General features: G+C 34.2%; 1 protein-coding gene across 3 annotated transcripts in view; it reads right to left on the reverse strand.

Annotated features, from left to right (window-relative positions):
* The window catches only part of PKN2 (protein kinase N2), a 128029-nt gene that overhangs the window by 48649 nt on the left and 66217 nt on the right, over positions 1-13163 (reverse strand). For all 3 annotated transcript variants that reach the window (XM_078451711.2, XM_078451710.2, XM_078451712.2), the window contains 3 exons: positions 5481-5598; positions 5030-5175; positions 4725-4938 (listed from right to left, as the gene is read on the reverse strand). In XM_078451711.2, the coding sequence (XP_078307837.1) occupies positions 4725-4938; positions 5030-5175; positions 5481-5598 (478 nt within the window). The remainder of the gene's footprint in view (positions 1-4724; positions 4939-5029; positions 5176-5480; positions 5599-13163) is intronic.

Consider the following 13163-nt stretch of genomic DNA (forward strand, 5'->3'; position numbering starts at 1 on the left):
TTATCCAATATAATTCTTCATTGTGTCTAATCCTTTATTAAGACCAATAGTATTTCTCTTTCTAGTTACTCTGTCTTTAGCTTAAGGTTCAACATGAATTCATTAAAAGGTTCAGTAGGAATTTAAAATAATATTTTTAAAAACCAAAATGTCTTGGGGTGTCTGGGTGGCTCAGTCAGTTAAGTGTCTGACTTCGGCTCAGGTCATGATCTCACGGTTCGTGAGTTCGAGTCCCGCGTCAGGCTCTGTGCTGACATCTCAGAGCCTGGGGAGCCTGCTTTGGATTCTGTGTCTCCCTCTCTCTCTGCCCCTGGCCTGCTTGCACTCTGTCTCTCTCTCTCAAAAATAAACATAAAAAAAAATTAAAAAAAAAACCCAAAATGTCTTAAGAACTGTAAGATACTTCCCTTTATGCTGACAATTTACATCACTTTGAATAAAGTTCAGTAAGGCAATGAAGAACAGGAAAAGAGAATGGAAGAGGTTAGAGTTGGGGAGAGAAGTCAACAAGAATAGAAAGGGAAAAATAATTCCAGCTGTATCAGATGTTTTCTAAAACATGGCTTTATTACTTTTCTAGAAATATTGTTGATTTCCAAATATTTGACAACCATATTTTAATCAATGAATCATTCAAAAATTCTAAAATATTATTAATGCATTCAGCACTGAGTCATACAATGGCAAAACTTAAGTGCAGTGCCTTCCTTATTGTCAAATAATCTTTACCAAGTTTCTCCTGAAACTATAAATATCCTGTGCTAGGGGCTAGAATTACATGTAGGCAGACAACAAAGTCTTTGTTCTTCACAGGTCTATATTCCAGTTTTGATTTTAAGAAATACAGTAAGAAGATGGATAACAAGGCAGATATTAAACAGGGACTGTGCACAAACCAGTTTAACTGTGATAGAAAATTCATAATAGGAGTTACAGAAGATGTGACTAGAATGATAAACACTTTAATAAATATTTAAAACATTTAAAATAAAATGGAGCATTCTGACCAAAGATTCCCAAGCTTTCTTGTTTCATGGTACCCTAATGTACCAATTTTTTCACTGTGCTCCTAGTCTGAAAGATACCTAACAGTTCTGTTTCATAGAATATTGTAATCAATTAATAACTATAAAAACAATACACATAACTTGAAAGAAAAGGTAATCTTATTTCACTCGTAAATAACCATAGTTATTTCCTAATGGGATGTTTACATTGAGCACTGTACAACTTCTCAAACTCTGGAATTACACTGGAAACCACCACCTTCTTTTCTACTCCATGTTGATTTTCACATGGTATTTATTATATCACAGCAATGCAGGAAAACCCTGTTTCATCAACATTTATGACTTCACTCGAAGCACCATCTCCTGCTAAAACTATAACTACTTTGAGCTAGTAGTTTAAATGGTGACTGTAGGACGTGAAGTAACACTTTACTTTGAGGGCTTCCCTCAAAAAAGTTAAAATATCCTGTTGTATTCTGTTTATTCATTCTGGCATCCCAGGATACCTCAGATTTAGAAACTCAATTTGGTAACTGCAGGTTTAGACTGATCCTATTAGTGGCAACAGCACAGTTTAACTATAAATTTGTCCTTCAAGTTTTAATATAGAAGTCTGACATAAAACTGATTAATGATACCCAAAGCTACCAGAATGTGATAGCATGCTATGCAATTCTGAAGAACACTTTCACATCTTCAAAATACTCAATGACATTATTAAAGTAAAGCCCTTGTTGACATTCACATTCATATGGTAATTTAAGAATTTCCAGGGGTGAGAAGTCAATGTAACAAAAATGTCATAATCACATGGACCATAAAAACCTTTGTAGCTGATAGAGAAAACGGTGGGGCAACAAGGTCCTAAAGCAATTTCTCCACAGAAACACAGGAAACAAACAAAACAACCAAAAATTAGCAAAAACTGTTAGAATCAAGTGTATGAGAAATGTGGAAGATAGTCAAAGGTTTACTGCAACCAAGCAAATGCTTACTTAACAAAAACACAGTAAGTACTCAATAGGAGACTCTGTAGCACTTTAACTTACCCTTGCCTCATCTTCCTTCTACCCACATGGTTTGTTGATAATTTTCAAGACAGCAGTTGGAAAAGAAGACCTCATTCTCAAGGAAGTGTGATTGCCTGCTTTGAATGAACTGAGGGCTCTCTGATGAACTAACACAAAAGCGTGCCTTAAAAAAAATTGTTTTTTGCCTTACTAGGAAATCTCTCAGGGCAGAGAAATAGCTAAGTGGAAGGCATTTAAAGGCAAATAAACCAGTCATTGCAACCTGAGGCAAAAGATATCAATTGGGACAAACAAGATATCCCAAAGACTCTTGGAGGAGAACATAAGGAGTGGGATGTTTTGGGGAATAAGGGCTTTGCAGTATTTCCACTGAGAAACTAGAAGGCTAGAGAGAAAAGGAGGCATCGTCAGAAAAGGCCTGAGAAAGTCCTAAGTTCTCACATCTGGCTGATCTTCAAGTTTTGTGCCAGCAAAGGCAGAGTTGTAAGATGCCTGGGTGACTGTTGGGGGTATGCCCCCAACACACAAACACGAGCCCAGCTACAAAGACAGGCAATTTTTTTTCTTTCTGCCTGCATGCATGAAAAGAAATGTCTGCTAAATTACTAGCTGACCATTAGTCTTAATAAAGACTTCAGTGACCATACATGACAACAACTACAGTGTTTACAAAATCATTTATAAAAGCCCCTAAAAAACTATATCCCACACAAACAACAAGAAATTCTAGAGAAAGGGAGTGTCTTCCAGAGTTACACATTATAATATTCACAATATCCAGTTTTCAATCAAAAATTAAGATGCAACCTGGAAAATAAGGAGTATGGCTGGGGTGCCTGGGTAGCTCAGTCGGTTAAGCGTCCGACTTTGGCTCAGGTCATGATCTCGCGGTCCGTGAGTTCGAGCCCCACGTCGGGCTCTGTGCTGACAGCTCAGAGCCTGGAGCCTGTTTTGGATTCTGTGTCTCCCCTTCACTCTCTCTACCCTCCCCTGCTTGCATTCTGTCTCTGTCTCTCTCAAAAATAAATTAAAAAAAAAAAAAAAAGAGTATGGCTAATTGACAAGAAAGGCAGAAATTAATGGAAACTGATGAAACCAAGACACTGGATCTATTAGACAAGGACTTCATATCAACTGTCTTACATATTGTCAAGGACCTACAAAACAAAACAAGAACAAAACCAAAACCAAAACTAAACGAAAGAAAGGAGAATGGTGTTTTAACAAATAGAGAATATTAATGAAGACATAGAATTTATCAATAAGAACCAAATGAAAGCACAATACTAAAATTTTTAAAATTTACTAGAAAATTGCAATAGAGTTGAGCAGGCAGAAGAACTGGCAAACTTAAAGACAGGTAAATTAAAAGCACCCAGTCATAGGAGCAGAGAGGAAAAAAAAAAAAAGAAAAGTGAATATAATTCCATGTTATTTGAAGCCAATGGTAATAAAGAACATTGCATGAAGAGATATATTGATAAAAAAAAAATACAGCTTTTTATAATAGGAAAATAGAAACAAGAAGATGAAATCACATTTTTAAAGAGCTGGAAAAAAGTGAAAGGGCAGAAAAAGATATTCAGTGCAAATAGTAATAAGGAAAAGACAGTTGAGGGAGCTACACGAATATCAGACAAAATAGACCTTCAATTCAAGATTCTTACAGGAGATAAAACAGGACATTATATTTTGATAGAAGAGTCAATCCATCAAGAAGATATAAAAATTATAAACATAAGTGCACTTCACAGCAGAGCCCAAAAATACATGAAGCAAACATTTACATAATGAAAAGGAGAAATAGGCACAAAAAATAACTGAGACATCACTAACTGACTTTCAGTAATGGACCTACTAGAATGGCAATAATCAAAAAAAAAAAAAACAAAAGAAAAGGAAAATATCAAGTGTTGGGTAAGGATGTGTGCTCTTAAGAACATAAAATGATGCTGCAGCCACTGTGGCAAATAGGTGACCATGCCTCAAAAATATAAACATAAAATTACCACATGACCTGGTACTTACATTCCTAGGTATACACCCAAAATAAATGAAAACAGATGTTCAGACAAAAACCTGAACAAAAATGTTCATAAGAACACTATTCACAATAGTCATAAGGTGGAAACAACCCAAATGTCCATCAATTAATAAATGGATAAACAAAACTTAGTATATACCCACATACAATTGAGAACTATTTACCATAAAAAGAAATGAAGTACTGATATATTCTACAAGGACAAACCTTGAGAACAGTACACTAAGTGAAAGAAGTCAAACACAGAGGCCAAAAATTATATACTTCCATTTATAGGAAATATCTAGAATAGACAAATCTACAGAGACAGAAAACCAACAGTGGCTGCCAGAAGCTGTGGGAATGGGGAGTAACTACTTAATGGGTACGGGGTTTCCTTTTGGGATGATGAAAATGTTCTGGAACTACATGATGGTGATAGTTTTGCAACACCATAAATATAGTAAATACTTCTGAATTGTATATTTTTAAATGGCTAAAATAATATATTTTATGTTATGTGTATCTTATCACAGTATTTTAAACATCTGTGCATACTTCTTAAAAGTACTCATACTTTTTATTCATTTATTAAACCAGGACCCGACGTACACACAAAAAAAGTGTACCCAAAACAATTAGGAGATGTATGCAACCTACCTGTTAGTGCTGCCGGTTTGGACAGTGTACTATATTGGTTCTGTGTAGATATCATACTTTGACGTGGACTTAGTGTTGGTGATGCAACAAGTGAAAGCTCCTCAATGATAATACTGCTTTTGGGGTGATTCTTGGGGAGTTCATTTAATCTTTGCTCTAAGGAATACTTTAAAAGGTCCAACTTCTGACTTGATTCATTAAATCTTGCTTGGGCCTTGAACAGGGAAAAGACAATTGTTGTCATTTAAATAATTACATTCTTTGAAAAATGTATTTATTAAGTTAAAATATTTATTTAAAATTACTTCTGAAAGTGCTTTTCTGTCTGTTACTTTTCCTGAGCCAAGTAATTTCATTACATTCTTTGCACCTTCTGCTACTGCAAATTCTATCCTAAAATGATGCCTTAATTCTTCCATCCGAAGTTCAAGAGGACTTATGACAGGTTTTGCTAGAGGGGGGAGAAAAAAAATGCAATTGAACCATTTATTTGGTATTTTCATATACAGTGATTAAAACTCATGAAAAAGAAATGAATTCTTACAATGTAAGAGAAAAATTAGTTAAGTAAATAAACACTGAAGTAATAATAGATACAATGTTGAAATAAAGAGCCTTCCATTTTAGCCATCAAAACTCAAAGACATAAGGCCTCCTCCTCCTTAATTCTGAACCACTGCTTCTTTACTACATGATATTTATTAAGCACTATAAGCCCATAATAATAAGCATGACAATTTATCTCTATTCCATCACCATTATCAAAAGCCAATTCATTGGTCTGGACTGCCTGAAGAATCTGCATTCGTATCACTTCTATTTTTGTCTTGCTGTCCTGGAGCAGCTGCTGAGCTGTGCCATGGAGTTTCCGATCCTATTAAAATAAGTTTGAAAAGGTAAGCATATGAAAAGACAAACAGAACATTTTCACAGCTTCTAAATAAGATAAAACGATTATCAGCAAGTGAAAAACAGAGTTAAAAGCACACTGTAAGCGCTATAATAGATACACTTGTAGATACATTTATTTTAAAAAGCCATCAAACGAAACAGCTATAAATGAGAAAAACAACTTCATTTAGTTAAGACAATTTGTGAGAAAGCAAGTAAATCTTATTACTGTTTTAAAGAATTCCAAATTCACATTTGTAATTTTCTCTGCTTTTACACAAAATATAAAGGATTTTTTCACACTATGTTCAATAATTCTCAGAAGCATTGCATGTGACAGACGCCTCAGTGACTAAACCTAAATATTTTAGAAAATCTCTTCCTCTCTCATAACATTACAGTTAAATTCTTATGAACCTTCATATATGTAGGGAAATTTTTAAAGTAACTAATCATAGATGGTATTTGTGTTCCCTTAAATCTGATAAAGGAAACAGGAAATAGCATTTGTCAACACTGGTGAGATAGCAAGAAAGGTCCCTTGACACTCTTTAATGTCAAAAAAACCCAAGACATTCTCAATAAAGCAAAGGAGGAAATTATAGTGAATAAACTTCTGTTATCTCTTAAAACTTCAAGAAAGGTCCAGAATTAAGTGAAATAATGTTACTGTCATACCAGTTTAATTCTAACAACAATGACTGTTACTGACAGAGAGTAACAAAAAACTTACCATTTTAGGAATTGTGGTCTGCTAAATAATGATCCACCCAAAGATGTCCATGTCCTAATCCCAGAACCTTACGAATGTTACATAGCAAAGGGAAACTAAAATAGCAGATGGAATTAAGGTTGTTAATCACTCAACCTTAAAATGTAGAGATTATTTCCAGTTGGGCCCAAAGTAATTATAAGTCTCCTTAAATGTGGAAGAGAAAGGCAGAAGAGGAGGGCAGAGTAATATGAGAAGAAATGGACCCACTGTTTTTGGCTTCAAAGACAGAGAAGAAGGCCATAAGCCAAGGAATGTGGGCAGCCTCTAGATGCTAGAAAGAACAAAGAAACAAATTCTCTTCTCCATCCTTCAGAAGGGAATGCAGCTCTGCCAATGCCTTGATTTTAGCTCAGTGACATCCGTTTGAGACTTTTCAATTACAAAATTGTAAAATAATAAATTTGTATTAAGCTACTAAATTTATGATAATTTGTTGCAGCAACCATAGAAAACTAATACAGCATTTTTCCCCAAAAGTTTCATATGCAACAAGTAACAGAAATTAAAACCATCTGCTGCTTAGATTGTTATATTAATTGTCAAAGTCTAGTAGGCTTCAATCCACAAAAAAATGATAAAACTATGCATCAAGTTAGAAAGTACTTATTCAAAAGAAAAGCCAATTGTTGCTTCCTATTTAAGCATCTCTAGTTTTATCACTATGGCAGTCAATACTGATTTGCAAATAAAATAGGATACAATCAACCTATATTCTCTAGAAGAGTTCAAGACTAGAAGCTAAGAGACAAGCATCAGATGTGCAGCATCATTTCAATAGAAACACACACACAGAGTCTATTATGACACTGAATAAAAGAGGAGGAAGGAGATGTGGGGTGGGAAAGATAGTATTGCTATTATATAAGGGAAAAAAAATAAAGTGAACATATTTTATGTTAAACACCAAACAAGGTTAATATACAGTGGGAGAAAAAGAATTTGCAAATTTATGAATTCTTCTTCCATTTCTTTCCTGCTCCTAAGGCCAGTCAATTTAAGAAAGATCTCTAGTCAGATTTCATTCTTTATTAAATATTTAGATTTCACACCAAGGAGTTGAGCCAAATAATCTACTAAGTCTCTTAAATATCATTTTACACCATGAAGTGTGTACACACACACACACACACACACACACACACACTGAATTTGTTAATTATGCTTTACCATTAAAAATACTTGCTTGAGTTTGCTGCTTGGCTATGAGTAATTATATGCTTTTATGAATATACCTATTCACCCTTCAAATTTAAAATGAAAATACTTTTATTTTAATTCCTCCTCCTTTCCACTATTAAGTACATCAGAAAAACTGAAGATTTGAAACAGCTTTTCTATTCCTTTGAGAACTTATTGGAGTAAGAAAAAAACTTAGTATTCCAAAGCTCCTAATTTAGTGGGGTAAATATGTTTTACAATCAGATAGACTGGTTCCCAAATCTTACTGTACTTTTAAACCTGGGCTTGTTAACCTATCTTCTGCAAGATTTAGGTTTCTTGCATAAATTACACAAATTGGGATACCATTCTTTAAAATATGAAGCTTTTGTAAGCACTAGATAAAACTAAAATCCTATTGCCTAGCACATGATTGGCATTAAAAATGTCCCCTTTTAGAGCAATAAAAATGATTATCTTATTTCAATGAAATCCTAATATAAATGAATAACTATTAACAAACTATTTAATGCTATGCTTTTCAACTGAGCTACTCCTTTTATTATTTAATCAGTATATGAGAAGACAGAAGTCATTTACTTCTTTGGAAATACTTTAACTATTTCAATTCAACATGTAAAGAAGAGCATTTTTAGTTCATTTTAAAAGTAATTGAATTTTCCCAGACTTTTGGAAGATCTGCACAGATGTCAAAGTATGATGAAGGCTTTTAAAACTGACACTGGATATTACCTGTCACAGGCGATTTATAGTTACTACACGTCAGTCTTATGCTTTCCAGCATTCAATAAATTTTTAATGTCAGTTTTATGCTTCTAGGCATTCAATGGATTTTTACTGAGCACCTAATATATATTCAAGGCAAGAGACAAGGTAGGTCCAAAGTATAAGAATTGGTTTAGGCATTAGAGAAATACTGGCTTTTATGTTAATTAAGGCTTTGGAAAAATTTTTATGTTTGTTAGGTTGAATCATATGAAAATGCCAATTTACCTGACTAATTCTGAACTAAAAAGAACAATTTTATATGGTTTATATTAGTAATTAGCACTCTATAATGTCTGATAGTTATATTTTAAATGTATATTTTAATCATAAGTTAAAAAATTTGTAATATTTTCAAATTATATAATTTATTTTATAAAACAAATATTGTTTTGCATGTCATAGTGGGACATTATAACAAATACACTCCATCACACAGATTTCAGAAATAAGTAAACCGGGGCGCCTGGGTGGCTTAGTTGATTAAGCGGCCGACTTCAGCTCAGGTCACGATCTCACGGTCTGTGAGTCCGTGAGTTCGAGCCCCGTGTCGGGCTCTGGGCTGATGGCTCAGAGCCTGGAGCCTGCTTCTGATTCTGTGTCTCCCTCTCTCTCTGCTCCTCCCCCGTTCGTGCTCTGTCTCGGTCTCAAAAATAAATAAACGTTAAAAAAAAAAAAAAAAAAAGAAATAAGTAAACCAATAATTATCCTTTTTCCATCACATATTGATGGCTTATTTTGCATGTACTAAATGTTACATCCAGTGAAAATACAAAGATTAATCAGGATGGTACCCTATAAAACCTATAGTTTAATTGAACAGATACAGATAATTATTGTATGTATCAGAATGTTTAAAGTAGTCAAAGTAAATTCAAAGGAAGATGGGATCAATTTTCACTGAGGGAATCCAGAAAGGTTTTACAGGCTGTTAATACAGATGAGTCTGGACTATATCAAGACTGGACACTTAGGGGAGTGAGGCCTGGATATATGGTCAGGTATTTTCAAATGAGAAAAAAGTCTGAAAAGACCTGGATACATTTTAAAAGGTTAAAAAGAACCCCATATTTTAATAAATAGTTCATTTGCCGTCTGCAAACATCAGTGGAAAACATCTCTTCAACATGTCTTATCAAAGCCCTCATATTATTCTGAAAACCAATGGAGTTACTTAGAGTCATGACATTTACATTTTAATGTTGATAAAGATTATAAAGATGTAAACTATGGTAGTAGTAAAGCAGTGAAAGAGATAGGAGAGATGGAGGCTGCCATATATACATATATATGCATATATATATATATATATATATATATTTTTTTTTTTTTTTTTTTTTTTTTTTAGAGACAGAGACAGAGAGAGAGAGAGAGAGAGAGAGGCAGAAGGAAGAGAGAGAATCTTAGGCTCCACGCACAGTGCAGAGTCTGATGTTTGGCTTGATCTCACAACTGTGAGATCATGACCTGAGCCGAAATCAAGTCTGACCTTAACCAACTGAGCCACCCAGGTGCCCCAAAAGGACTGCTATTTTACATAGGATAGTAGTAAAGAGCTCACTGAAGTGTTAGCATCTACCAGAAACTGTAATGGAGTGAGAGATGAAAGCATTTGGGAGAAGAGAAATCTAGGTAGAGACACAGTAAATGCAAGGCCTCTGAGGTAAGAGTGTGCTTGGTATGTTCAAGAGATAGCAAAGAAGCCAATATAGCTTGTAATGAGAGAGAATGAAAGTGTTTTAGAGAAGATCAGAAGGTATCTAGGGTAAATCATGTATGAACTCGCAGAGCCACAATAAGGACTCTGGATTTTGTTCTAAGCATGCTAGAAAGCCAATGGAAGGTTTTGAACCAAGAGTGTGAAAATACATGACTTGGCTTTTAAAGGACAACTCTGGCTACAATGTGTACTAGGATGGCAATTTTGTCATACAGAATTCAATAACCAGAGTCTTCAAGATGATTTTTACCACCAAAATAAATTCATTATCCCTGTCCCTAAATTTGCTCCCCATTGTGAATTACCTATACTTATGAAGGGCACCACCATCCACCAATGTGCCCACATAACCAATCTAAAAATCATCTTTGACTCTGCTTTCTTCCTTATAGCCAGACACCACATATTTATTCTACCCAAACAGCTTCATTCTGTCTTCTTTGCTTTTACTGCTGTTACAAGAGGAATGAAGCATGTTTAACCTGGACCCCTACAGAAGCCTACTTAAACTTGCTGTCTATATACTGGACCCTTCTCTAATTAATTCTTCAAGCCTGAGAAAGATGAATGTGAACTTTCTTAACTTTAAATCTGATCATGTATTTACTGTCTAGAAGTCTTTCAGCAGCTCCATATATCTTATAAGATAGAATCTCAACTGCTTAATTTTGTCCAAAGTACTTTATAATCTAGTTTGTCTTTCAATTATGCTATACCTCTCACTACACCTCACTCACTTAAAGCTCTACCAGTGAAAGGAAAAAAAGTCTTGTTGGAATCACTTGAAAGACTTTTCCCCAGAATAAATGTGCTTTTCTGGAGATTGAGATTTGTTTTTCCAAGAGGGCATGGCCTTCCACTGAAAATGACTGATAGAGCTAATATTCTATCTACCTCAGATATGTTGGGAAAGAAATAGGTTAAGAGTTTCTGCTACAGCCATACAAAAGCACTTCTATTTCTTAGAATAAGCCATGCTATTCAACAGTTCCTTACTCTATCTGCTGGGTTTACCCATCATCTTCCCTAGAAAATAATTCCCTTTTAAACTCCAAATCATCCTTAAAATCTCATGCTAAGACTTTAATGATTTCTTCTGGTAGTTAAGTGATCCTTACCCACTGTTTCTAAAGTAACTTGGACAAATCACTATTATATAATTATTTACAGGTGATATCTCCTTTTTGGACAGTAGGGCTTTTGAAAGTGGAAATATTACCTGTTAAGTACCTATTATAAGGCATAATTTTATTACATTCATACTCCAGAGCCCAGCTGTTAAGACCTTAAAATAAATTAAATATTCCACATAACTTCAATTTACAATTTTCCCTAATCTCGTAGAGATATACTTTGACCTTTTGAGAGGTTTAAAGATGAGAAAGGAAAACAGCTAAGACCAAATCTAGACAGAAATAACTGGCAGGTCTACGTCAGAGACTACAGAAGCTGTTATATGCTCTGGACCTCCACCTGACCCCTTCCCTAATTAACAAATCTCCTAATTAAAAATAAAAGGCTATTGGAAAATAATCTTTTGTTTTAGCAGGATGCTCATAGTTCTGTTCATTTTGGACCTGTATTTATCGTAAGTTATCTATTTGTTTTACTTTTAATATGTCCATAAACCTGTTCAATTTGGGGGTGGAATGGGCAATTACAGACCACTTCAAGAATAGTGAAACCTATGGCCTTCTCATTCAGCCATTCATTCAAACACACTCCATTTTCCTTTAACTTCAAAGGGTTCATAAACATCTCAATCTAATCCATCAACTGTATATTTAAAAATCTTATTCTAGAGGGTGGTAGCTGGATAAATTTAAATATACCCATGCACTCACAACTCCAAGAACACTACTGCCTTAAAACAAAAAAGTCCAAATTGATAAAAATGAAAAATGCTCAAAACTAAAGGTCAATACTAAAAATAAAAACACAGAAAAAACAACATGCTATCATGTATTATATATCAAATAGAAAAAATTGTATTTCTCTAAAGATAAAAATTTATTTGAAATATGGCATATAATCTAATTTTAATTACTAGGCTTAAAAAATCTTACTTATTAACATATGCACATTTCTCTCTTTTCAGCATCTTCCCAGATTTCTTTGGGTGGGTAGGTAGGGTGCATAACTCCAAGTAAAAAATTCCACCCCTGCTCCTCCCCAATTTTAAATTCTTAAACGAAAACACACACACAAAAACCTCCCCAAACAAAAATAACTTTAATTCTGAAATTACTTTAGAAATACCTATAAATATTAAAGAAACATTAATTTTCAGAGGCAAGATCTTTAAAATAATTTAGTTAAGACTACCAATGTAGATTTTATAATAAGTCCACCTTTCTAAGACTTTTTGGAAATTATAAAATTATAGAACCCTAGATTGGAAAGAACCTTTACAATAATCTGGTTCAGTGGTTCCCAACATTTTCTCTTCTACATTATACCTCAGAACAAGGACACATTCTCATTAGTAACAACTGTTCCCCATAAAAATGATTCTCAGTGAGGAGTTACATGCCCACACCAGATTCCCCAAGAACTCACAGGTCTAGTCCAATCAGTACTGCTAGAATGTCCTGTCTTTTCATTTGTCCTTTCCTAAAAACCCATGATAGAGTGATAGAAAACTCATTAGAGCCCAAATTTTTAAAAGTAAACTTTTTGTCTTAGAACAATTTCAGATTCACAGAAAAGTTGCAAATATGGATGGTCCTTTACTCACATAACTAAATTTTTTCTTGATTGATTTTGGTAGGAGTAAGCAATTTTAAAAACATTATTTTAAAAACTATTTGTTTCCAACTTATTTTATTGTCAATACTTTCAAATTTGGAGGCTAAATTGGTCTTAGAAATCAAAAAACAGTGTTTAAACAGCAAAAGCACAGTAAGCACAAAAATGCAAAAACTGTGGCACTACACAGACCGTGAAAAGGATACTTGTTTACAGTGTAAGAGCTTACAGAAGAAGGCAGAGCACCTTGTTTGACCTCAGCTGTGAGCATGCACATCAGACGATCACATTTTTCATCCCTCTGTGCATGTTCACGAATGACTGTGAAGGTGCCGCAAGTACTGATGCTGGGGTCACAAAT

The sequence above is a fragment of the Panthera onca genome, chromosome C1 (assembly GCF_046562875.1).
Source record: "Panthera onca isolate mPanOnc1 chromosome C1, mPanOnc1 haplotype 2, whole genome shotgun sequence".
NCBI lineage: Eukaryota > Metazoa > Chordata > Mammalia > Carnivora > Felidae > Panthera > Panthera onca.